At 41.6% G+C, this 26,990-nt stretch overlaps 1 protein-coding gene and 1 pseudogene across 2 annotated transcripts in view; both read right to left on the bottom strand.

Moving 5' to 3' along the window:
* LOC118557184 overlaps positions 1 to 14,888 on the bottom strand; it is a 16,493-nt pseudogene extending 1,605 nt beyond the window's left edge.
* Positions 1 to 24,161, bottom strand: part of pex13 (peroxisomal biogenesis factor 13) — a 28,660-nt gene extending 4,499 nt beyond the window's left edge. Inside the window, exons 1-4 of one of the 2 annotated variants that reach the window (XM_036126161.1) lie at positions 23,791 to 24,161; positions 21,838 to 22,553; positions 17,483 to 17,605; positions 17,165 to 17,291 (exon numbers count right to left, since the gene is read on the bottom strand). In XM_036126161.1, the coding sequence (XP_035982054.1) occupies positions 17,165 to 17,291; positions 17,483 to 17,605; positions 21,838 to 22,553; positions 23,791 to 23,864 (1,040 nt within the window). In that variant the 5' untranslated portion in view covers positions 23,865 to 24,161. Of the gene's footprint in view, positions 1 to 16,459; positions 17,292 to 17,482; positions 17,606 to 21,837; positions 22,554 to 23,790 lie in introns of those variants that run through there. The other variant, XM_012875027.3, reaches the window with a different exon arrangement.
* Positions 24,162 to 26,990: the final 2,829 nt, after the last annotated feature.

The following is a 26,990-nucleotide window of genomic DNA, read 5'->3' as shown; positions in this document are numbered from 1 at the left end:
TGGTCTGCGCCTGAGGAAAAGACGAAAGAAATAACGCTAGGTTTACGCAAAGGAAAAGGTTGGGAAATGATGCTCCAGAACCTCCACCAGGTTCTGAGGGGCCCGCTTCACTGGTAAAGTGGCGCCGGCGCCGTGGAATAAGGGACTTACCTTCTCATATTTCTCCTTGCGCTGGAAAGGCTGGGAGAGGACAGCTGTTTCTTCAGAGGTCTGTGGGCCTTCTTGGCCTTCTTGGCGGCTTTGGGCGGCCTGCAAGAGGAAAGAGAGGCGTAAGCTGAGGCACCGGGCGCCACCTGCTGGTGAGAAAGAGGAACTGGGCAACGCGAGAGTGATAAAACTCTTGTTATAATCAGTTACGTGTTTAAAGGGGGATTGATTAAGAGTAACGATCCGGGCTCTTCACAATTTTTTCTTTCCAGCTTTGCTTCTTTTCCTCCAGGTCTGCAGACAGTTGCTTCTGACGATCTCGCTGGACGTCCCTCCACAGCTGTCCCGCCCCGTCGTGGTCTGGGCTTTGACTAGACCGTCCTGTCGCCGACGACCCAGCTGTGGACCGGTCTCCAGCTGGCAGACCGCCGGCCTCAGATTCGTCTCAGAAAACGTTTTGGTAAACGATTTTTTTTTTTAAACCGCGTTGGTGCTAATATTTCGCCTCCACATTGGCCTCATCCGCCCCAAAGGACAACGTGGTTCATTCACATGCACAATGCACGCCGCACGCCCGGCTCGCTGCCAGCCTCTTTAAATGCAGGACAAAGGTTTCTGCTTTGACACTCACCAGCTGTTACTAATCTAATGTCATGGATTTCAACACCCAGAAAGCAAACTGAGGCCTGCAGAGACAAACGCCTGGTTTAGGGTGTTTTTTTTTTTCAGCATCACCAAGTCTGACCTTTGACTGATTTTTATGTCTTCCACTTGTAAATAAAAAAAAGTATTTTTTTCAGACGGTTTGGAAACGCCCTTCTAACGCCTTGCCAGGTTTCTGTGCAGAGCAGCAGTTGCTTTTTTTTTTTCAGGTCGTTGCTGATTCTTTTCCAGCTTGGCACTGTGTGAGCTGCCGTCACGATGATGCTATCTTTCTGTGTTAGTCTGCGTGGAAACAGCAAGGATGTGACATTTATTTAGCAGTTCCCAGCTGTAACGACAGTACTCAATGCCCTGCTTGCTTGGACAGGCATGTTGACCAAAGCAGCCCGTGTAACCTTTGGCCACCAGGGGCGCTCACTCCAGGTCACATGCATAGACATTATAAACGTAGACGCCTCATCGGCTTGTACGTCAACGTCAACGCTATTGTATGTGGCAGAAGGTAGTGAACATTTATGTTCCCTGTGTATGTTTTAAGTATTAGATAGAAAGATATAGATGGAGCTTATATATACTTGTAAAAAAAATATAGAGAGATTAATTGATAGAGATTGGCAGCCAGATTGGCTTTTGATCGATGGGCATATATAGATTTTGAGGTATTCTAAATAAATAGGTGTTTTATATATAAGTATATGTCCAGATTATAGATGTAATATATATATATATATATATATATATATATATATATATATGAGAGAGCGAGAGAAAATATATAGTGTATGTGTTATGAATATAAAAAATCAATTGGTTAAATCTAAAACATTGTGGTCTTTCATAAAACCTTGTGAACCTTTTAAAATCTGCTATAGACACAGATTAGCAAAAGACTTTTTGGGGGAGTATTAAAGTATTAAATTAATTTAAAGTATTAATCTTTAAGTATTAAAGAGATAAAATTAATAATGAGGAAAAAAGCCATAGGAGATTAAAGTAAAAAAAGAGAAAAGTTGAAAATTATGAGAAAAATGTCATATTATGAGAATTAAGGGGGGACATTCCAGAATAGTCACAGTTTGCAGAACTATTTCAGTCCTGGAGTAATAGGGCAGGTTAGATTCTTATATTATTTTTATTCTTTACGAGAATAAAGTCAGGAGAATGAAGCCAAATGGATACGAAAATAAACTCGTAATATTAGAAAAATAAATATATTACAACTATAAAGTATATTCTGAGATTAAAGTCCCTCTGATACTGTTTAAGTGACTGAGTACCTGCAGATTTGCCACATTCAACATGGCGGACGCTCTGACCCATCCACAGCATAGGCAGAAGAACCCGCCCAACGAGGCGTCTACGTTTATAATGTCTATGGTCACATGACCCACCCAGTCAACTCACACAGGCGGGTTTTTGAGCCCGCAAGTGCCGCATATTGACCCGAGAAGCATTTAATATCTCAAATGAAGTTAATATTTGGTCTCAAACTTACCTGGTGCTGCTTTAATGAGCATTTAGACCCCTTGTTCCCCAACTATTGTGTTTGATCTTCTAAAGACCGAATTCTGACACCAAAAACGACGGACCGGACCTCAGGGGGCGTATTTCCTGTCTCGATGAAACGTCTCTGCCTGGGTTCTCAGCGCGACTCTCACCTTGTTTCTTGGACACGTCTTCTTCGTCCCCGGACTCGTCTTCAGTGACCTCTGACCCCGTGGTGTACTCCTCATCCTCGGACAGCAGAGACTGCTGCCTCTGGAGAGCGACGGGAGCAGAGAGTTTCAGTTTCAGTTTTCTACCGCAACCGTCGGCAGAATCTGAGCATCAGAATGCAGATGACAAGGAGAAACCCTACCAGCTGGAGAGTCCAGTCTTTCAACAACAGAGAAAAAACTGCGTAAAAAGAAAAGGAGAAGCAAAGGGAGTAAGATATGGTAGCAAACGCATAAACACAAAAACGAAGCAGCGACAAAGAGACTCCCGAGCTGCCGTCTCCCCTTACAGGTGCCAGCAGCGTGGGCTCCAGCAGGACGTTGCAGTCTTGGACTTTCTCTGCGCTGGACGGACTCTCCTCAGAGCTGACGGACACATGCAGTGCATCTGTTATCACTTCAGTCGTCGCTTCTATCGGGCAGACATATTGGGGGGGGGGGGGCGTACTGACCCGTCTGCAGGTGAAGCAGGTGAAGTGTTGGACAAACACACAGCGTCTCTGTGCAGCAGCAGGTCGTTGAGGACCCTGGTCTGCGCCGCAGTCGCCTCGTCACACTTCTCCTCGTCTGGTACGTTCACGATGTGGTCCCGCATCTTACAGCCCTGAAGGCAAACACCGTCTTTTTATTTTTATTATTGATGAGAGAGTTTAAAAGCTTCAGGTTAGTATCAGTGATTTCCTGGTGACACAGGAGTGTTGATGGTGACCCCCCCCCATGCATTTCACACTGCAAAAACAGAACTAAAAATAAGTAAAATTTTCTTAAAATGAGTGTATCTGTCCTTGATTTGAGCAGGTAAATAAGATGATCTGCAATAGAATAAGAGTTTTGAACTTAAAATAGGAGCAACTCATTTCCATCATCTTATTTCAAATGCAGGATGTCTAATTATCTTTTTTAGAGGTCAAAATACTCATTCCATTGGCAGATAATATTATTTAACTGCTCAAATGTAGGACAGAAACACAAATTTTAAGAATGTTTTACTTATTTTTTAGAAACGTTTTTGCAGTGCAAGAAGATTTGGTCCACCAGCACCAGAAATTTTTAACAGTTTTAAGCAGAAAAATCTGTTCTACAAACTAGGATAGTGCCACGGTGCAGCAGAGTCCGTCGCACTTCTGCCACCCGGTTTTTGTAGCTAACAAATTTGCTTTCCAGTTGGACCAGTCGGGATTCCGTCACGTTGTCTGGGTTTTCAGTATTCAGTCGTAGTTACTGGATCTTTTGGAGCATAAGGCGCACCGAATTATAAGGCGCATTAAATAGTATTCCCAAGTGAATAAGATTTCTGCACTTAAAATAAGACCAACTCATCTCCATCACCTTTTTTTCAAGTGCAGGATATCTAATTATCTTATTTTAAGGGTAAAACTACTCATTCCATTGGCAAATTATTTAGCTGCTCAAATCATGGAAAAAATATACACATTTGAAGAAAATTTTACTTTTCTTAGCTTAGGGAGAGCTATCCGTCTCTGCTGGGAGGATTACACTGCTCTGTTTCTAATATAAGGCCAAAATAAACGGAACTTTTATACTGACTTAACTTAATTCAATTCAATTTTCAATTCAATTTTATTTATATAGCGCCAATTCATGAAACATGTCATCTCAAGGCATTTTGCAAAGTGAAATTTAACCAGATTATACAGATTGGTCAAAAAGTTTCCTCTCTAAGGAAACCCAGCAGGTTGCATCAAGTCTCTCCAAGCAGCATTCACTCCTCCTGAAAGAGCGTAGAGCCACAGTGGACAGTCGTCTGAATTAACTTACTCGGTTATTGTTTCTAGCGTGTACTCCGGCTGCCTTATATGAATGCACTTCTAGTTTAGACATTACAGTCAGGCAGTCTTGTAGACAGCTCAGGGGTCCTTTCAGGTAACGACACAATGTACCGTAATACTCCTAATGTCCATTGAGTGTAGCTTCGTTGCTAACCAAAGTCATAGTCACACATTTTAACAGATTTCTGAGCACCTTGTACCACATAAAATTAGCACAACATTAATCATATATAAGGCGCACCATACATTTTTGAGAAGATGTAAGGATTTTAAGTGCACCTTATAGTCTTAAAAATACGTTAGTGGCTGCAATGAACGCTGTCTCCAAAAGAGACGAGCAACGCTGTCAGAGCGCCACACTAAGCATTAAATATAAGTATAATTATTTAATCTAAGATTGAAACTTTCAGAAAACTCGGCCCATTTGCAACAAAACTAAAGACTGAAGCCAAAAATACGGAGGCGTCATGATTTTTTTTTTAGTTTTATTCAGAGCTTCCTGTGTTCACCTTGGGTATGCCGGTGGGGTCGAAGCGGAGCACCCTCTGGTTGCAGCAGGGGTAGATCCCCGCACCGTGCCAGCCTTTCTCGGCGGCCATGCCGGGGTACAGCACGCTGTCCGGGTGGTATCTGCAGCGGGTCAGCTCGGCACAGACGAACACCTGAACAAACACGCAGCAGAGAGTCCTCAGACGGCTCGTCGCTGTGAATTAACACCGTCAGCGTTTCTCCTGACCTGCTGGCACCGTGAGCAGGTCAGGTGGTTGATGGTCCCCCAGACTCTCCAGTACACCAGGACCCAGGACTTGAGCTCCTCGTACAGCGTTGGGAGGTATTCATGCACGTCCCAGCTCTTCTGTCTGAAGAAACCACGCCCACAAGGGGAGATATTACACACTAAAACAGCCACTTAATGAAGAACAGGGAATTACAGAGAATCCTGAGACTAAAAGCAGCTATTAGTGACGTCATTATAGGAAAATGTTGGAATATTTACTGGGTAAAATAAAAGTTATTCACAAAGCATCTTAGGCCTTCAGAGAACTCCTAAAGTGAATAAATATTAGGAGTAGGGAGGAAGACTTTTAGTGAGGCTAAGTTCGTCTTAAGCAGGGAAGATGGTGGAAAGAGAAAGAGCTGATTGGCTGATCCACCGCCTAAACAGTGGAGGAAATGAACGCATAAACCTCCTTAACAATCACACAATTATAATACTTAGGGAAGATAAACTTTTATTCCTTTAGGGGGGAATTAATTAGTTTCAGTGGCTGTAAAAAAGCAAAATGTTGGATAATCATGAATAGAAAGACGCGCATTGATCTGCAGCAAAACCATTTAAAGTCTCTTAGTCGCCTCTTTGCGCCGCGATCAAGGGACCAATTTAACTTTCAACACTCCTTCTCCTCCCAGAGATGACCGGACAGACGTGCTGCTGTTAGTTTTATTATTTGTCTTTTTTTCTCCAGTTCATGTCGGTCATTTTGCCAAATACGTCCGCTTTATACAAGCAGGCAGTCCCAGTAAAATGCTGACAGCTGAGTGATCATTAATATAGACAGAGGCAGTAAATTTACTGGTGACTAAAACATAAAAATAAGCAAACAAAGAAGATGAGGAGAACATTTTGATGCTGTATGAGTCAATAAATGTCGCTGGTTATTATCATAATGAGACACTAATTTCTCTCCTTTGATCACTGGGAGCGCAGGTGTGTTTTTTCTTGTACTATCAACCAATCACAGCTCTTAAAATACAGCGTCACACCCAGTTGGGGTCAACCACACCTCCTCTAAAATATAAAAGTTTCTGCCGTCTCCTTCTTCAGAGTCGCTCTGTATCTGAATCACTCTGCAGCTAAAACTCCTACTTCTAGGCTAACATATATCGATTATCGGACATAGCCGCAATATTAATATCGGACATTGAAATCGGCCCAAATGTTCATATCGGTGCGTCTCTGGTAAAAACCTCTACAGAGCCAAATCTCTCTCTACCTCAACGCACCAGTTTGGTGCGATAAAGTGTAAAACAGGAAGTCAGGAGAGTGAGGAAGCGCATGTTTTGGTAAACCGGGCGGCTGCTGCAGCACCTCGTGTGCGTGTAGACGATCTGTCCTCGAACGTCCACGTTGATTTTCCCTGGAAGGCAGGAGATCTTCCTCTCCGTGTCTTTGGTCAGAAGCTTGAGGCACAGACCGCACCTGGATTACGTAGAGAAGAACGACTAAACATGCCGCGCAATTTCAGCAACTCCCCCACCCACCCCCTCCGCCTCGGAAAGACTCGACCTAGCTAACGGTGAACGTTAGGAGCTTCGTACAAACCTGTAGAGAGTCGAAGCGTTTCCTGGTGAGTCTTTGTTCTGCTGGTTCGGATCGAACAGCCGCTCAATTTTCTTCTGAAACAGTTTACTTTGAGGTAAGGAAGAAGAAGAAGAAGGAGAAGCTTTAGTCATCAGATGGCGCCCTGTTGTCCCACAGCTTTCAATTTCAATTTATTTATATAGCGCCAATTCATGAAACATGTCATCTCAAGGCACTTTACAGAGTCAATTTCAATCATATTATACAGATTGGTCTTTAAACTCCTTACCTCTTAAATTTATCTTTCTTGTCGCGGATGTCGTCGGCCTCGTTGTGGTTGAAGAGCTCGGCGATGCGTGTGGCCAGGTTGCTGTTGATGCAGTTCATGTTGCAGGGCGTGGCCACGATGGCACTCATGTGTTTGTGGCAGTACTGGATGCACTCCTCCACCTGAACACGGACAAAGACGTTCAGGTACCTGTAGGACTTTCCCCCAGTCGATAAACATCAGTAAATCCATCAAAAAATAAATAAATAAAATTATATATATATATATATATATATATATATATATATATATATATATATATATATATATATATATATATATATATATATATATATATATATATATATAATAATAAAAAATAACGGTCCAAAGTTTCATCTGAGCTGCAGTTCCAGCCATGTGTACAAGCCTCTGTTTCACTGCAGTAGCATAAACTTGCCCTACAAATTGTAACTAAATCAAATTTGAGCACAATTTGTGATTCTGTTTGTAAATGTAGGAGTTTGACCGATTTTGCTGGACCAGTTCCAGTCTTAGACTAAAAGGCCATTTAAAAGTTTACAAACGAGTCTAGGTTTTGACTAATTATAACTATATGGTCTAATAAAATCAACTTTATTGTTATTTCAGAGTCTGGATTTAACTTATATTAGTATTATTGTTAAATGTGATTGCACCCTAAAGGGAAAAAATAAAAATAAAAATAAATATTAAGAGGAAAATCAGGAAGGCCCGTTAACAAAATGACACGTGGCAATTCAAAGAAAACTTAAATAGAGATGAAACAAAGTTACATCAATGAAAGAAGCATTTCTTTGCACATACATTATTTTTTTTAATCCTTTAGATAACAGAATAAGAAATAAAGTGGGAAAACTATTTTTTCCTTTTTAAAGTTATTTATCAAGATGTGGTAAAAAAAAAAATGAACAGCTGGTTGGCATGGAGATGGCCTCCATTGGTTACTATGGAGACCTGGCGACGCCTCAAGATGAAACTCTGCCGCAGTTTTGTAAAAGCGAGCGAAAGAAAGAAAGAAAGAAAGGAAAGAAAGGAAAAAGAAATAAAGAAAGAAACAACAAACAAAAAACAAACAAAGAAAAAACAAACAAAAAAAAGAAGAAACAAAACAAAGACCAAGACAGAAAGCTGTGTTTGACAGGCCTCCTGCTTCAGGAAGTGACCAACAATCAGCTAAAAGCTTGAAATAAATGTACTAAAAACACAGATTCTGAGGAGGATATTTAAACATGTGAGAAAACAAAAGGCAGTAGGAATGCCCCCCCTCCCCCCGTTAGTAATACTTACTAACGTGTCCATCTTCAAGAACTCGGAGGAGATGAGGATTGAGATCACGTTGCTGGGCTCTGTGACCGACATACACACATCAGCTTAGTGACCCCCATGATGCCCCCCCCCCCAGACGGCAACCACCACGCTTTACCCGGCCGGGCAGAGCAGCCCGGGCACCACCTGGCGGTCACCGCCATAGACATTATATACGTAGACGCGTCATTGGGCGGGTTCTGCCTTATGCTGCGATGCGTCAGAGCGTCCGCCATCTTTAATGTGGCAAATCTGCATTTACTCAGTCACTTAAACAGTATCAGAGGGACTCTAATCTCTGAATATATTTTGTATTCGTTAGTATTTTGTTTTTGTAATATTACAAGTTTATTTTTCGTATCCCTTTAGCTTCATTCTCCTGAATTTATTCTCCTAAAGAATAAAAATATTTAAAATAATCTAACCTGGCCCTATTACTCCAGGAGTGAAATAATTCTGCAAACTGTGATTATTCTGGAAATGTTCCCTCTTAATTCTCATCATATGACGTTTTTCTCATAATATTACCACTTTTATGTTGTTTGTTTTTTTTTACTTTATTGACTAGGACTTTTTATTCTCATATTAGTAATTGTTACCTCTTTAATACTCACCCAAAAGTCTGTTCCTAAAGGTTCACATGTGACCACGGTGGTTTTATGAAATAATGAAGACCACAATGTCTTAGATTTTAACGAATTGATCCTTATATTCATAACATACCGCTTACCCAGCCGCGGCTTGTCCTTGTTGCCCTCTCGCCCGCCGAGTTCCTGCGGACGTAGTTCATGAGCCAGTCGAAGATCTGCACGTCGCAGTGAACCGAGATGTCCACCTCCTCCCACCGCTGCTGGTCCACCGACAGATACTCGGCAAAGTAGCGCATCTCCTTCACCAGGAGGTCTCTGGGGCAGGTGAAGTCCTGCTTCAGGTTCTTGGTCTCGTCGCACACGTGGATCACCATGCTGAGGCTGCAGGACAAGATGGCGCTTTTTACCCACGGCTGTGCAAAGGTGAGCTTCATTTTACCGGCGCCGCCGCTTACTCTCGTGGCTTTGGAGGTTTGTCATCCTCTTCCTCCGTCACTTGGTTCTCCTTCTTCTCCACGGAGCCCCCCCTTCCCACGGGGAGCGACTTGGAGCCTGCAGACATCAGACATGTTAAAGGAACATCAGTTATTGATGAGTCTCCACAACACCTTGAGCTTTTTCACACATTAGATCCTGTTAGATCCCAATTAATTGGGATTTTATGACACGTCGGTAAAGAGGAGCGCACGGCTCTGCTGGAAGAAACTGTAACAGTGAGGACAGGAAGAGTATTTCAATATTTCTCTCTAAGAAATTAAGAAAAACTATTTTTTTTGTTGCTTTAATGCCTTCACACCACCCTGCTACCGAGGTCAGGTTGTGGACGACAGTTTCAGTCTCGCTGTGGCAAAAATACGGTGGCTGAGAGGTGCATAAACACATAAATGTGCTGTGAACACAAAAAAGAGGCACATAAACACAGAAAACGCACACATATCAATATGAAGAAATTATCGCTGGTGTGTAGCGAAGGCTCACGATTGTACATGTGAGAGCAAAATACATTTTAATTAACAATTCAACTTGTTTCTTTATTAAAATGTACAACATATTAATTTATACATTTATTATTAAGTAATACCATATTTAAGAGCATAAACCAAAGTATTTCAGTATGAAATCATGTAATTATGCATTATTATGCCATATATATCTCTGTTAAAGAGCATACATTTATGAAATATGTTGTTTAAACAACGTATTACAGCGTTAAAACATGGTTTTTCATGTGTGACGGCGTCCTGTATCATAACCACACGTCTGCCGTTTGTAACAAACCAAATTGGGTAAAATTTAAAGGAGTAATGATTTATTTTAGTTGGGCAAACAGCTTCCTCAGTACAAATGAATGCACTGGGGTCGTGTGAGAGACCCATCCAAGATGGCGGCCGCGCTGAAACATCAGCTCCAGTAGGCAGCGCCAGTCCATGGGGCGTCTACCTAAATAATGTCTATGCGTTTTTTTTTACTTGCAGCTGTTTTTGCTACTTGCAGCATTTTGCCTTTGCGTGTGTTTTGTGTGTTTGTGCGTCAGCATCATGTGTGTTCGCAGCGTGTTTGCACTTTGTGTGTCTGATTTCTGTGATTGCAGCATTTCTCTTTTGCTGCATTTTTTCCCCATTGCGTGCGTTTTGTGTGTTTGCAGTACATTTATGTATTCCACCGTACAAGACCGAGCACGGCAACAAGACACCAGGTAGCTATGCTGCATCAGCAAAGACCTAGCAGCAGGCTGGAGGTGAAACGGGCAACCCGGAGGATCACGGACGCAACGGTCGGCCCAGGAAGCTTGATGAAAAACATCTATCTGTGTAATCTGATTTCCCTGTTTCAGTTAGAAGATGCTATCTGCACACACATCGGTGGGTCACCCATCCACTGTCTGGAGAAGTCTGTCTGGAAGCAGGGCTAGACGATAAAGAAAAAAAAAAGCATATCGATATAATAGAAATCATATTAATCGATATCGATAATTATCAATTATCCCTGGCCATTTTAATGCTGTTGCTTAGCAACATATTTTTAGATACAGATACACACAAACACTGAATTCAAACTCAACCCTTTATTCAACAACTTTTACCAAAACTATAAGTTTTTAAAAGAGAAAAAAGATCACACGCTCTCTGAACTCTTTGAAGGGGGTGGAGCTTAGTGATGGAGCATTCCTGGGTCTGCGTTGTGATTGGTTGGGAGAATGTACTGATGTAATATTAACCTACATGATAGGCTGGAATGCAAAAGGAAGGAAAACTGTTATTCTATTGAACATTTTATTGACCCTTTTTTTCTATCGATCAATATATATAGTTATTGAATTATCGTCCAGCCCTAGCTGGAACTGGTCTTCCCTCCAGCATGGAAACAACTGTGCATGAAGACATAGGAGCTTGGGTGCAAAACATCAAGCCCAAAACCTGCAGGACGACAAGCCAACCATAACCATGTTCAGCGTAAGGAAGAAGGAGAAGTCCTGATGGTGACGGCGTGGCGCCCACAGAGCCCTGAGCTCCACGTTACCAGGTGTGTCTGCGATCATGTGAGGAGAAAAATGAACGCTCTGTTCTCCAGGATGTGTGAACGACCCACCGGCAGAGTCCCTCCAGAAACCCTGCAGCATCAGACGAGGCGAGTGCCACAAACTTGACCCTGGCATGCTACGTTGGGTTTTCACAGATCACACCGCGCTCTGAAAACACTCCCGACACCATTCTGTCTCCCGGAAACTCCAACGTTTGCGGCCCTGGGCGAAGATCCGAGGCGTGCGCGCTCACCTGTAACTTTGCCGCCACCCTGGACGCTCCCGTCCATCTTGACCACGTCTCCAGCCTCCAGCAGGGCGCTCAGGCCGTCGGGCGGTGAGCCGCCGCCTCCGGTCAGGTCGTTGCACTGATAATCCACGCGGGGGAAGCCGGCCGTGGCCTTCAGCTCCTCGAACCGACGGGCGCACTGCGAAACCACAGCAGAGCTGTTGATTGGCCCTCGTGCTCGCCCAGAGCCGCTAAACCGTGCAGCCGGAGACGGAGACGGAGACGGACACGACGGATGAAGGGGAGACGGACGATGGAGGCATTCATAGCTACCCAGTAGGGCTGGGCGATATGGATTAAAAAATAAATCTCCGATTTATTCATACCAAATCCGATTAATCGATTTTTTTCCTCCTTTTTGTTTCATAAAAAGAAATTAAAGAAATTATTTTAAAACCTTGCTTTTTTTGTCAAGTATTTCGTCAGGGAGTTGACCTGAATTCAAAGTGCAACTAAAAACAAGCTGTGAAACATGCTTGTAAAACAAGATGGCAGCCGTGCCATTATAAACAATGAAAATATAACAAAACATTTGCTGCTAGTGGTATTACACATTGAGCTAAGTACAGGCTTCACTGCACTTGTGAACTTCAAACTAAGTTAAAAAAATAGTGAATAAGTAAATGAAGTACCTCGTATTATGGTAAAAAAACGTTTCCACTTAATATTTTGACAATATATTTGCCTAAACATATATTCAGCATCACATGCTGTTCTCTTCATGGAAACCCAATGAGTGTATTGGCAAAATAAAATCCAGATTTTCCAAAAATGAAATCTTAAAGAATTGTAAATTCAAATTAATCGATTAAATCGATTTATCGCCCAGCCCTACTACCCAGCACTGCAGTTACCTCCTTAGGAGTGAAGCCCGGCACCAGCTTGGCCACGTTGTCCCAGTTTATGGGCTGAGGGACCCCCCACAGAGACCCCAACACCATGTCCAGAACTAGGACGTTGTTGTCGTAGGGAAAGTTATTGTTGTCCGAACAGAAGCGGCTCATCTCGGCGCCGACACGCGGTCCTCTGGCTCGGTGTGGAGCTCTGTGAAAGACAAACGAGCCGGTTAGCATTTTAAGGAAGCAGATTCTCTAAAGCCAAATGAGTCGGGTCCGTTTCTTCGCTGCGACGCAGACCTTGTGTTCCAGTCCAAGGAGCCACTCAGTGCTGATCTTTAGCCTAACAGCAAGAGGAGCGCCATCAGCTGGGCCGATTCATTTGATTTTGGTCAAATTGAAACTGCATATTCAGCATTTTTTTTTAAATTAATCATCTTTATATGCAAAATCTTATCCTGAAGGAATTAATGAGCGTTAGGAATTACAGCGCTCCTGTTCAAACGCTTCTATCACCTCTTCCTGTACAATTTAGCTGAAAAACAAGTAAATGTTAGAGGGGAAAAAAAACATAAAAAACTGCTTTCATTTTTTTGTATTAGTGCGCAGATCCTTAAATAAGTACTTTTCCCAAGCACCTTTTTCTTTCTTTTTAGTTCCAGCTTTCAGTGCCTCTGATTGGTCGACTGTCGTCAATTACAGTGAGCTGAAGTCGAATAAAAATAAAAGTTTAGCTCCCCCAGAAGGAATTTCCTGACATTTGATCTTTTTTTTTTTTTAGCTAAGGCTAGAGCGTACACAGAGGTTAGATAAGATCAAAAATAAACTCGCAGTAAAGGTGTCGTCCTGCATTAAGATAAGATAAGATAGACTTTATTGATCTCACAGCGGAGAAATTCACGCGTCACATCGGCTCAATAATCAAGAGAAGGTGCCAAAAGGAGGAAAAGGTGCATGAGGTATATACAGGCCGTCCAAATATATACAGTGGATGGTAAAAAAAGAAATAAAGCAGAGATTTAAGATGATTTATATACATTTAAGATGATTTATATACATATGGATTTGACATTGTACATTAAAGTGGTACCAGGTAAAGAACAACAGTGAGGTAGTGAGATAACTATAACAGCTGAAGTCACTTATTTAGCAGAATTACTGCACAGGGTAATAAATAGTAATTGCACATTAGTTATTGCACAAGTTATTACGGTTATAGTGCAGCGTTGTAAAGTCTGATGGCAGCAGGGATGAATGACCTGAGGTAGCGCTCCTTTTTACATTACCTTTTACATTAGATGTAAACTATGGCACAGAGAATCCAGTCAAAATAAATGGGGGAAAAAAAATAAGGGACAAACTCCATGGAGTGCTCTACCTCACTTTTGTAAGGTAGAGCAGGTAAGTGCTGTCAAGACAAGAAGATGCTCTAGGACAGGGGTGTCAAACTCATTTCTATATCGGGCCATTTTGGCATCATGAAGTCATTAAAAGGGCCGATTGCACCTGTATAGATGATACTTTAGATTTCATAATTTAATTTCAGTTCACACAGAAATATAAAAAAAAATTGCACAGCAACAAAAACGTAGCACCCTAATCCCAGTTTATACAGTTTATCTGCCAAAACAAGTTGTGGGAAAACTGACACCTAGTGGCAGGATGCTGTTACTACACATTTAAAGAAAATCAACATTCATTACAGGAGGCACAGTTGTATCCACTTTAAAAGGAAATATGCTTCTACTTTATGACATGATATACCTTCTTTGGCTCTTGAGGGCCGGATAATTTGCCTTGACGGGCCAGATTTGGTCCGCGGACCTTGAGTTTGACACATGTGCTCTAGGACCTCTGCCAAGGAGGACTGGATGGTGAAACTTCACCACAAGGTGCTTCAGCAAAGTCTCAGTTTAAGATGGACAGCCGTGCATCATTATTTATTTTTACAGCGCAAAATGCACATGCAACTAGCTAATAATAAACGGGAGAAGCGCACAAAGGAGGCTGGTGAATGAAAACGATGCATGATGAAAAGAAAAATGGGACGTCGCAGTGGGAAGTGATGCTACCGCAGGCCCATCCTCCCGGTTAACTCCCCCCTGATACATCAGGCGCTTTCAGGTCAAATTAACGTTTTTTTTTTCCTGCGGTAAAACGTGAAAAAAAAAAGAGGAAAACGACAGAGCCATGACCCGCTTGATGCTCCTTACCGTCTTCCAGCAGAGTCACGGCAGCAGGTGGATCCTTTCTGCCGCTGCGTGGACGGTAACGGCGCTGGCGCTGCGGTCCACCGGCGGCTAACTGCCGGTGACGAGCTAACTTTGCGGGACGGGACTGTGTGCTGCCTTCAGGTCACCACCGAAAATTTAACTTCGGACGCTCACTCACGCGCTAGAATCGGGTATTTTAATGCCGACTTGGTTTATATTAATATATGTTGTAATGTCGGCAAATATCGTCCATGTTGTTTTAGGTTTAATTTGGTTGAGTAGTATTTTTTTTCATGTGTATCAAGGTTTAATTTTTAAATTAAGTATAGTTGAATGTATATACTGTCGGGATGAAACAGGGTTTTTTTATCAGTGAAAGGTTAAATGTAAATAAAATGTACTCACTAAGGAGGACACAGACAGAAACGAGTGTTTTTTTCGGTAAATAATTTAGGCCACAATGATGAACTGTCTTAATAAACCACGATGATTTCCGACAGTCCGTAAATGCAGCAAACCCCTCATTAGCCTGCTTAGCATGACTGCTAACCATCAACGAAGCAGTTCTAAGCAGATTCACTGCCTAGTTTACGGATTAAAATGGTATTCACGCACCATTTTTTAACCACACACAAAACACCTAACTAAATAAAACTGTTGATACACGTCAAAAGCTCGTTGGTTTGTAAAGTCGTACCAGTTGTCGCACTGCAGCAACATCGGCGTCCTGTTGCTAAGAGAAGACGGTCGTAAAGCCAGTATCTATGTCGTAAAGGGCTTTGTTACCCTTTAAAACAACTAAAAATAAGGACAGTTCAACAACACTGATAAAAAAAAAACATGGGTTATTATATGCACTGGCGAAGAAACCATGACTGATTGGTCACTTTGACCAATTTTATTTTTTACCTGCAGTTTTACTCCAAGGATTTAAAAATTAAGGTGTTTGACGTTTAGAAACCTGCAGTTCCAGAGCCACAAGTGGCTCCCTTAATATTATTAAACCATTAAATTTTGCCGTTTCATTCTTTTATTCTGTGCCCCTATGAAAAAAAATCACTTACAGGAGTTGAATATTGCAGAAACGTGTGTTGCTTCAACAAAAAAGCTAAACTGTCAAAAGAATTCAGATTGTTTTGATTTCCGTGGCATTACACGGCGATCTGTCAGAAGATTCAACTAAAGTAAATGAGGTGAACAAAATATGGTCCGATTTCAAATGTTTTATTCATGGAGAAATAGTAAAATAAAATGTGACGTGTCTTAAAGCAGCTACTTACTGGAGGCCAGTTATTTGTGATTTATGTCTCTGCTGCATCTGTTTGAGTGTTTGCTGTCGGTAAACTGGACCAAACCATGGTAGATGAATGGTGGATTAAACCTTTTGTGTTTTATATTGTTTAAAAATATATCTTCCCATAATGATTTAATAGAAAAATCAACATTTTTCCAGATTGGGTTGGCCCATCCAATCCACGTATATTTTCTTAGAGAACAATGTGTGGACCAGAGAAATCTGCAGTGAATCAAACAGATTGCTGTTTTTCATCGTCATTGCCATGATTATGTTGTAAAAAAAAAAAAACAAAAAAAAATTATATATATATATATATATATCCTCAGGAAAAATAATTTAAATAAACATTTAAAAGCCACAATGAATATAAAATGATTGGATGTAAACCTCTCAGTGAACCTTTATTTTGCTCTTTGCATCCGGACGCCTCAGGTAACTAACCCTTCTTCACCCACGTGCCAGTGACAATGGAATAAAGAAAACAGTTTTGAATATATTTATTTTCAAAATATTTATATTAAATATTTACAAAAATTACTTTATGTGACTCATAAAGAGACGAAAATATGCAGCTTGCACTCCTCAAACTGAGCGACAACATTGATTCCAGACAGAAGACCGGACGGCCCTCATCGCAGAGGCCCCGAACTTCACCAGAAAGGAGCCTCCGTCCTTTAAACTGACAACGTAGCAGCTAGCGCTAAAGTTTATCATGCAAGCTCCGGATGAGGAAAGATAAAGACAACCTCAGAAGTTTGTGTTTTAAAACACTTTTCCCTAAGCTTGAACTCAGATTTAACTTTTAATCTAAATAGAGAACTACTCTAAGCGATTTCTGGTGAGGTCCATTGTGACACTGCTGCTATCAGGTGAGTGTTAGTCAACGTCCAGAGTTAAAGATCTCAAACAAACATCGGCCGAGCTAATCATTAATTATAAACCCTCCTACACGTGAAGACGTGATTGTCAGAGGTCGGTCTTCTCGGGGACGTTCACCACAGCGTCGGAGAGCGTGCCGGAGCTCGACGTGCCGACGCTGAAGCTAACAGGAGTTTCTCTGTACGCCGACTCCAGCAGCTGCTCTGCAGAGGCCGGGTCGGGTGCTGCCGAGGGGTCGGGGGTGAAGCCTCGGGCTGCGACGGACTGCGGCGGCGCAGGCGAGGCCGTCTGGGAGCTCTGCGCGAGCCTCTCCATCTCTGCGTGCTTCCGGCCCCTCCTTTTGCCCAGGATCTTGACGTAGTTGGCGGGGACGAGTCCCGTGGTCTGGCCGTCCACGCTGGCCAGCAGCCACCCGCGCACCCGGGGCTGTTGCTCTAAACGTGAAGGGAATATCACAAAAAAAAAAAGACTTCAGGTTGACAGCGGGGGATGTTAAATAGTCATGTGGGCAAACTACGGCCCGACTGTGGAGGAAACATGTTTTCAGATTGCTATTCTGGCACAAACCCCCGCTGTGTTTTACATCCTTTGAACAGTGAAAAAGACAATAGAGAGAAGTTTTCACCTTTAGGCGCCAGGTTGAGCATGTCTCCAGCCCGCAGAGAAACTTCCTCCTCCGAAGAAGCTGAGAAATCGTATTCTGCTCTGGCCACCACGTGGTCATCCTCCCCGCTGGCCCAGTTGGTGACTAAAAAAATAAAAATAAAAAAAATAAACAATACCTCCAGTAACAAAAGTTAAAAAAAAAAGCAACATAGGCTTCAATGATTCCTAAGACTTGAAACATTTCTGTGCATCTTATTGAACTTTTACCTTATGGATAGCCACACGTGGCTAGAGAATGAGACTAAGAGTAATAATAATTGAACTTTATTGATCTCACAATGGAGAAATTCACTTCTGGATCTTAACCCATCCCCTTGGGGAGCAATCAGGGGTTAAGGGTCTTGCTCAGGGACCCAGAGTGCAGGCAGTGGGGATTAAACCGGGGACTTGCAACCTCCTCAGAGCGCAAGCGCGCTGCTCTAACCACTAGGCCACTACCTCCACCCTTTTTATTTATTTATTTTTATGTAATATAGTGTGATAATAAATCAATTTATATTGTGGTAGACGCCTGATCGATATCAATAGAAAATACATCCAATAAAATGTTTGATAATTTACCGAACTTAAATCCAGAACCCAGGGCTGGACGATAATTCAATAACAATATATATCGATTGATAGACGTATATCGATGACAAAAAAAGGCTCAATAAAAAGTTCAGTAGAATAATAGTTTTACTTAATATTACAGGTAGGGCTGGGCAAGTTAACGCGTTAATTTCGCGTTAACTCATTAGACTATTAACGGCGATATTTTCTTTAACGCGCGTTAACGCGGATAATGCACCAATAACCTCGCTGTCAGCCAAACCTCGGATTCAAAGAAGAAGAAAGGTGCTGGCCGGAAAAAAACTAAGCCGACATGCGGAAGGCGGTGTTTCCCGCAGGAATTTGCTTAGGCGAGGCGAGGCGGTGAGTTGGCGAACGGAACAAGTTTTGTGCGGAGCGGAGCGGGGGGGGGGGGTCTGCTTAGACGCCGTCGGTGAAGTCGCTTCTCGCTTCAAAGTATCCATGTATTTTTGCCTGTTTTCCCCCTGCCATTCACTATCTGCACCCGAGAAAGCAACAACAAAAAACCGCGTGTCAACGTCAAATAAACGCAAGCATATCGAGTTAGCAAGCATTTCAGTTTAAAGTTCTTCCAGCATCAAATACGACAGAAACAAGTTAGTTGTAACCACTGCCAAGTTAAACTTTGGTATTAAACATAAAATGGTAATGCTGCTCCCCGCTGTTACCTCAGAAATTGCCTGTTTTTGGTAGATTTTTTCCCCATAAAGAGAATTCCCTGTCAGTGGCAATAAGCTTTAATTTATTATTATTGCTATTTTTTGTTTTACATGTCTAAGTTGAGCTTTACACTAAATATGTGTTACTGATAAGTGCTACAAATGTTACAACACTTTTGTTCATATGGCAGCAGAACATTAAAATAAAAGTGCTCTTTACACTACTTTTGAATTCATTCTTGGAGTTTGTAAATACAATGAGATTAATCATGATTAATCAGGCAAATTATGCGATTAATCGCGATTAAATATTTTAATCGTTGCCCAGCCCTAATTACAGGTAATACATTCTCCCAACCAATCACAACGCAGACCCTGGAACGCTCCGCTCTTTCAATGAGTTTAGAGCACCCGTTCTTTTTCTTCTTTTTTAAAACTTGCAGCTTTGGTAAAAAGTTGGTTGAATAAAGGGTTGAGTTTGAATTCAGTGTTTGTGTGTTCTGCATCTAGTAATGTGTACTAAACATAAAATGACCAGGGCTGCATTAAAATATACGTTTTGAATTTGTTGATAATTATCGATCAATATGATTTCTATTTTATCGATATGCTTTTTTTCTATATCGTCCAGCTCTACCAGAACCGCATGGCATTCTGGGGGATATAGACAGAGGAGAGGATTCAGCCTCTCAACCTCTGACGGCCAAACTAAGCAAGGTTGGTCGTAGGACTGACCTACTTTAAAGGTTACATTTAAATAGGGTTAGTGTTACAGTTTACATTTTTTTCACCCCCCTTGCTCCTTGTTTCAAACAGGTAAACAAAACACTCCTCAATAATAATCGACTGATATGAAAGGCTTATATACACCAGCCATAGGTTACAAACTACTTGCTTTTTAGCGTCATTTTCTATGAAAATTGAAGCAAAAGAAAAAAAGAAAGAAAGTTGTCATTTAAAGATCAGAACAAATTTCCTGTAGTTATTATAAAAACAACGAAACCTATTGTGTTTCCAAGAGTCATGTTGCCTTTTGGGTTCCAAGCTGCTGGCTCCTGATAAACCAACACAAAGTGGTGCATAACGTCGCCCTGGTTGGACTATATAATAGATGGTTTCAAGTTAGTTTTTATCCCCAAATAAAATCAGGGAAGTGTGGCATGAATCTGTAGTCAGACTTTTTTACTCTGAGACTCCCTGATAAAACCAAAACAACCAACTGCACACAGTCTAAATAATCAATATAGTAGGAAACTGTAAAAGCCTTGAGACTGGAGCAGAGGTCCATCATCCAGCAGGGAAACAACCATAGACCAGCATCCAGAGCTCCAACTAAATGGATTACAAAGCACCGAATGGCCTAGTCAAAGCCCAGAGTCTGTGTCACGAAGTAAAAGCAGCTGTTCACAGATGCTCCCTCGTCTAATCTGACTGAGTTTGAGCTGTTTTGCAGAGAAAAACAGGCAAAATTTTGTAAAACTTATGCATGAAAAAGGTGTTTTTTTCAGTACTGACCCAGACAGGGTTAATATGTAAATGAATATTTATTAGCAAGTGAATATTTTACTTGCACCGTATGATTATGCACTCCTTTCAGTTGGTCTGACACATAAATCCCAACCAGGAGGGGAAAACTGGACGTCACTGCAGAGCGCCGTTGTGTCGGCGCTCATAAAATATAAGACGAGTGGAACCAGTTTCTGAACTGGTCGTGTCGCTTTCACAGCTTCTGCAAAATGAGCTGAAAAGACATTCCTTCACGCACGCAATACAATAACAACCGTAGGGCTGGGCGACATGGACCAATAGTAATAATAATATCATATGCAAAATATTTAATATCAATACCATGCCAAATTAGTATTGTATCCGGATGCAGCGTTTTAAGTATCAATACTTTTGACAACCCTAATTGAAGCCCATAACAGTATGATTATATTTTATAACGCAACCTAGATCATCTCTATACAAACGATATAGCCTCGTCTTATATGTCTTCTGAAAAAATAATTTTTTCTTTCTTTTTAACCACACAGCGCCTGAAGCTTCACTACACAATTAAAACGGATCTAAAAGTAAGTAACAAAGAACTAAAAATTTACTTTAAATGAGTGTATTTGTTCTTGATCTGAGCAGGTAAGTAAGATGATCTGCCAATGAAATGAGTAGTTTGACCCCTAAAATAAGATAATTAGATACACTGCTCTTAAAATTAGACCATGGAGATGAGTTGGTTCCTATTTTAAGTGCAAAACTCTTACTCCATTGGCAGATCATCTTATCTCCCTGCTCACATAAAAGGGCAAATACACCAATTTCAAGTGAATTTGACATCTTTTTTTTTGCAGTGAAAGGACAACAGAATAGGGCTGAACAATTAATCGAATTTTCAATATAATCGTGATTTAAAATAACGCAATTTCCAAATCGCAGAGGTCTGCAATTTTTGGCTATGTAACAATTAGGGAAATAGACACGTCCATTAGGTGTCAGTAAAATGTTTAAAGTGGGTTTTCCTCCACATGGAAGGAAAGACAGTTGCAGCAGTGAGATAATCTAATTTTATTATTTGTTTTAGAGTTTGTATAATCATACATAGCATTAAGCACAGGTCAATCAGTTTAATACATAGACTGGTTTGTTGGTTGCACTTTATGTTCAACAAGGATTGATGTCCAATTAAACTAAAAGCTGTTCTCTTGAACAATATTCTGATCAATATAAACATTAAAAGTTCATATTTAAAATAGTCCTTGTTTACAAACATCTTTATTTAGAGGCCATTTTTGTTGCTTGTGGTTAATACGGAGAAAAGTCAAAATTGCAATTTTGATTGAAATATATTGTAGGCAGAACGCAATCATTTCTGCTCTGAGTTTAGATGCTGCGGGTCTTTTAGCAACTAATCCACATGACGAGGAAACAAAATGATTTGTTGTTTGTATATATTTTGAAACACATGATAAATTAAACTGGAAAAAAAATCGTATTAAATCACAATATTAAGAAAAAAAAAATCGCAATTAGATTATTTTACAAAATCGTTCAGCCCTACAACAGAAAAGTCAGCGGCAAGGCTTACCGCTCTCTTCAGAACCTGCGGTGGAGCTTAGCAGTTTCCAGATGAGATAGGGTCCACCAAGGACTACGGCGAAGAAGAGGAGGATCGGCCAGGACTTGACGCCCTGCTCCTCCGCTCCTGCTCCGTAGCCGCCGGACGAAGCCGCGGCCAGCGCGTCGCTCGTGCTGTCGGCCCACAGGTCTTCAACGTCGGCCTCCGTCCCTCTGCCCAGCAGTCGCTTCAAGCGGCGGTAGAGGTAGCGCAGGGTTCGCACCAACGCGAACGCCGACAGAACCCTCGTGAGATGCGCCCGCAGCCGCGTCAGGTGGTTGGCCACGTCCAGCACGGCGCGGAAGCTGTTGTACACGGCCGAGAAGGTGGCGTCCAGCATCATGCTGACCGAAGCGAAGGCCTGGACGATGCTTTCGATGGACTGGAAGGCGCCGCGGCTGCTCTCCTCGGCCTGCTGCACGAACCGGCTGGGGGCGACGTCTTCCGTGTGAGGGAGGCGGCTGTACCCTCCCAGGCCGTAGCCGCCGCCGCCGCCGTAGCCGTAGGGATTGTAGCCGCCGTACATGGAGCTCCCATAGGGGCTGTAGGAGGAGGTAAAAGCGCTGTAGGAGGGACGGTAGGACTGCTGCAAGGGGCGGGGAGGCACCGGAGGGACCATCCTGGTCAGAACAGGTGGGCCTGCTGGGGATGAGGCGCCGCCGACAGCTGGGCCAAAGTCTGCGGATCTGATGGGCGAGAAGAGAAGAGACGCCAGCACACAGGGTTTTAGACAGCATTGAGGGAAAAGGGCTCAAAGATGAAAATAAACCATTATTTTCTATCGCCATAGTAAAAAAGACACAAAAAAGAACAGATTCCCACTCTTAAACAATGATTAGACCAAAAGTGAAAAAGCAGTACGTTTAAAAAACAAACAAACAAGTGAAGCCCATCGTCCAAAAGCTTTTAGACCCATCCTTTGGGTCTAAAATTTACCAACAAAGATTATATTTAAAAACCATCCCTCTAAAGTGATAAAGATTATTCACAGGTTGCGTTCAAAGCACAGAGAAACTGCAAAAAGACTTAAGATCAACATCTCAAACTCCCAACAATCTCTTTTGATTATAAAATCCTGCGTATGCATGCCTCCATCGTCTAAAATGTAAATTAGAGATTTTTGTCTTCGTTCCGAGCGCTAGATGAAAATTCAATAACGATATATATATAGATCAATGGGGTTTAAAAGGGTCAATAAAAAGTTTGATAGAGTAACCGTTTTCCTTCCTTATGCATTCTAGCCTATCGTGTTAGTTAATATTACAGTCATTACATCCTCCCAACCAATCACAATGCAGACTCAGGAAAGCCCCGCCCCCTCCAGAGAGTTCAGAGAGCGCATGATCTTTTTTTCTTTTTAAAAAGTTGCAGTTTTGGTAAAAAGTTGGTTGAAAAGAAAGGGTTGATTTTGTATTCAGTGTTTGTGTGTTATTTATATAAAAATAGGTCGCTAAACATAAAATGTCTAAAAAATACTTACTGCGCTAAAAATAAATGTTTTGAATTTGTTGATAATTATCGCTATCGATCAATACGATTTCCAATTTATCGATATGCTTTTTTTTATATATCCAGCTCTAGTTCCGCTAATAAAAAGGTTGAAGCAACAGACAGAAATAGTCAAATTCAGAAGGGAGTCTGGCTAGAAAACAGCTTAGCAGCTAAACAACAGGCCGCAGCCTGCAGCTACACAGTTGGCCGCGAATCTAGACCGATTTGATAACTTTTATAAATTCATCTAAGACACAAACATGCAGCTGGTTATTTATGTCCGAATAAAAAAAACTGTCAATTATTTTCTTGCACATTTATTAATGTTTGGATCGTGGCAGCTTCAGCTTCGATTAGCTCGCAACATTAGCAAATGTAACTTTAAGCTAGCAGCGAACAGCGACAAAACAAACCAAATAAATGCTTGTTTACCTGTAATTTAAAGGGGCGCCGATAGCCCCCGGGATCCGCCTTTCCCATGGCTTCGGGGGAGGCTGTGAATCCATGTTAAAATGTAAAACTAACAAATAAAACGACAGCGAAGTTTGTCGCTGTCCTCTGACCGTTTTTTTTTAATGCTGCCTTACAGTGATCCTCGTAATTTTCAGTGTTCCAAAATGAACCGCATATTTTCGTGTATGCTCACGAAATGGAGTGACAATGCTACGAAGGACGTTTAATATGTTTATCGTGACAAATTAGGTACATGTCGTTATTATTGTTTTAGCATCTACTCAAGAATGTTTATCATTAAAAAAAAGTAAACAAGAAAAATAAAACAAAATCCTAACTGTCCCCAAACACACCTCCTGCGCATCGAAAGCACTGAGCTATATAATACACAGCTCAGTGATCGAAAGGTGGTCAGACCAGAATAATAGATAGACGATTATTGTGTTGGAATGTTATTTGTATTTAATCTTGGAGAATATAGGAAAAAATAGCTTTCCGATGTGTTTTAGGGTAACACTTATGTATATAAAATGATCTACGTTTTTTATTTTTTTGTCCATTTTTTTAAGTGATGCAGCTGCGTATCCAACCACCTGTGACATTTCCTTCACGGATTTCATCGTCATCTGCATACAGGATCATTTCAACATTTTACATATATGTACATATTTAAAGAGGATCAACTGTTCTAGAATCGACCCTTGTGGATCTCCTTCCCTCTGTGGAAAAAAATGGAAAAAAGACAAGTATGAATTCAAATCTATTTAAACCACTCAATAAATAACTTTAAAATACGCCCCCCCCCCCCCCCCAAACAAAACACCCACTTACTAAATTTCAATCAAAACAAACACATACCGCCAATGCGATTAGTACAGCCTGCTTCCATGCTACATGCATTTTACCAAAAGGCCACTAGATGGGAGTATAGTTCATCAAAACAGGGAGTCAATGTACATTTTAAAACTACCAACATTGGTAGGGGGAATAAATCCACTGCGCTCTAATATTGTAACTCAACAAAAAAGGCAAAGATCATTCATAATTATGACACTGACTTATTCCCAGTCACTTTACATTCACCCCTTAGGATTTAAGAGAGTGAAAAACATACAGTAACAGGTGGTTATGAAGATGGCTAAATTTGACAGGTGTTTATTGGATTACTGCTTGTTTTGTCCTCTCATTCTATAAATGTGTTTTAGTATCACAAAGACAAACACACAATAATCAGCGGAGTTAATTCTTTCTTAAAACGCGTGTTTATGCCATGGTTCAGAAAGCTTTGCCATCCAAATATGCACATTTTTTGGCTCGCTTACACTAGATAACATGTTGTCAAAAATCTGCCTGACCCATCGGAGAAAACTATCAAGCTTTCACAAATAGTTGTAACATCAAATTAATTTGCTTTATGTTAAAATTAAGAGCTAACTTTTTTTCTCCCCTTATGTTTTAAAAGGGAAAAAAATGGTTGTTTCCAGAAGAGAATAAATGCATTTTTCTGATTAGAATGTTCCATATTTGTAGAAAATGAAAGGAAAATAGTTTAAACTTTGTGACCAAACATAAAAAAAAGAAAAGAAACTAGCTGTATATCAACTTGCACTATTAGTGTTATTCTCTTGTGAAATCTCTGTAGAGATTTTGCAATCAAACATGTGGGAAACTGCAAAAACAATACTTTTTTTTTTTACCTTTACAAGTCTATGTACTGATAATTATTATGACATTTTTAGCCACTGTTTGGGGCCACAGCTTGCAGACCCCTGCATTGGGTACGCCGTTAACGCTGCTTTTAAAGCCACTAAGATCAGATATGTAAATGCAGTCCTTACTGCTCTCACATACGTCAGTAAACCCTGCAGGGGTGGCTTGTGATCATACGGCCGTGTGCGAGAGGGAGGCTGCTCTTCAGCGCAAGCGAGTTGAGCGCGGGGGTGTTCGCTGTGGTTTTAGGAGGGAGTCCTGTGATGTCAAGTGTTGCTGCGGAGAGTGGGAGGGGGTGTGCGCAGAGCAGATTCTCCAGTGTTAGCACGACAGAGTTTGCCTGTGTCATCCTCAGGTGTAGGTGTACGAAGCTGAGACCGTTGGCAGCTTGTGGCCTGACCGTGTCAGGGATCCCGGGCCGCAGGTGGGAATCCTGAGTGTCACGCGCCCGGGTGACGCTGAGTGTGGGTAGATGCTTGAGCTGATATTGGTCCTCCTGGTATTTGGGTTGTTTGTGCTTTACGGTTCTAACCTTTCTCACTTTGACGGGTTTTGGGGTCAGAAAAACGGCGAGTGCTCAGCAGCCCTGCAGGGGCAGAGGTACAAAAACCCAACAACCACAGCGCTTTGGGTGGTCGGCATGACTGGGAAAGCGCTGTATAAGTTCAGTCCATTTACCATTTAACCATGCAGAACAGGAGCGGCACACAAGAATTTGGCAGCCATCAGCAGGAATTCAAAGTCTAACCTTTGAGATGACTTCTTAACTTTATTAACACTTAATGAGTTTTATTTTTTCTGGCACAGGCCCAGTTTCTGGACAAATTCCTCACATTTTTTTTAGACTTCTGGAAGGTCTTTCTGTGGTGCATGTTTCATTTCTTCCTGTGTGAACATCCATATCTAGCTGCTGATTTGAAATAAAGTTAAAGCACTTGCAGCAACACAGCCCCACAGCACGACACTCCCCTCACTGAGCTTTACGACTGGTACCACTGTTATAAGGTCTGAAAGTCTTACATTAACACCTCAGCTTCTTTGTCTTGTCTGATGAAAGAAATAAGAAAAAAATTGTCCAGAAGATATCTCGCTTGTTTAATATGGGAGGCTGTAAATTTCAATCCAGCCAATGCTTCTTTCTGGGTCCACATCCTTGAAGGTAGCTGACTCCATTATGGACAGGGAGGGACACTAATGTTCCAGCAGTGCTCAGCTTCTATTAAGATCTTTTTTTTGTTTTTCTGAATATCTTGGATTACAGCTGTTCTGATTCCTGTTCAGTCCAATGATCGTTGTGAGGCAAATCTTTTTTTCATGTTGGCAGAGTCCATCATGGTCACTAACAGCTCTCAAGATGACATTCGTCAACCTCAGTGCCACTTAGTAAAAGATTTTGGTAAAGGTTATATTAGCTTTATATTATACATCAGAGACTCTAAATCTTTAATATCGTGCTGCTGATTGAGGAA

The sequence above is a fragment of the Fundulus heteroclitus genome, chromosome 22, assembly GCF_011125445.2.
Source record: "Fundulus heteroclitus isolate FHET01 chromosome 22, MU-UCD_Fhet_4.1, whole genome shotgun sequence".
NCBI classification, from domain to species: domain Eukaryota; kingdom Metazoa; phylum Chordata; class Actinopteri; order Cyprinodontiformes; family Fundulidae; genus Fundulus; species Fundulus heteroclitus.
The sequence above is the reverse complement of the archived record's forward strand: the minus strand, read 5'-3'. Positions and strand labels throughout refer to the sequence as shown.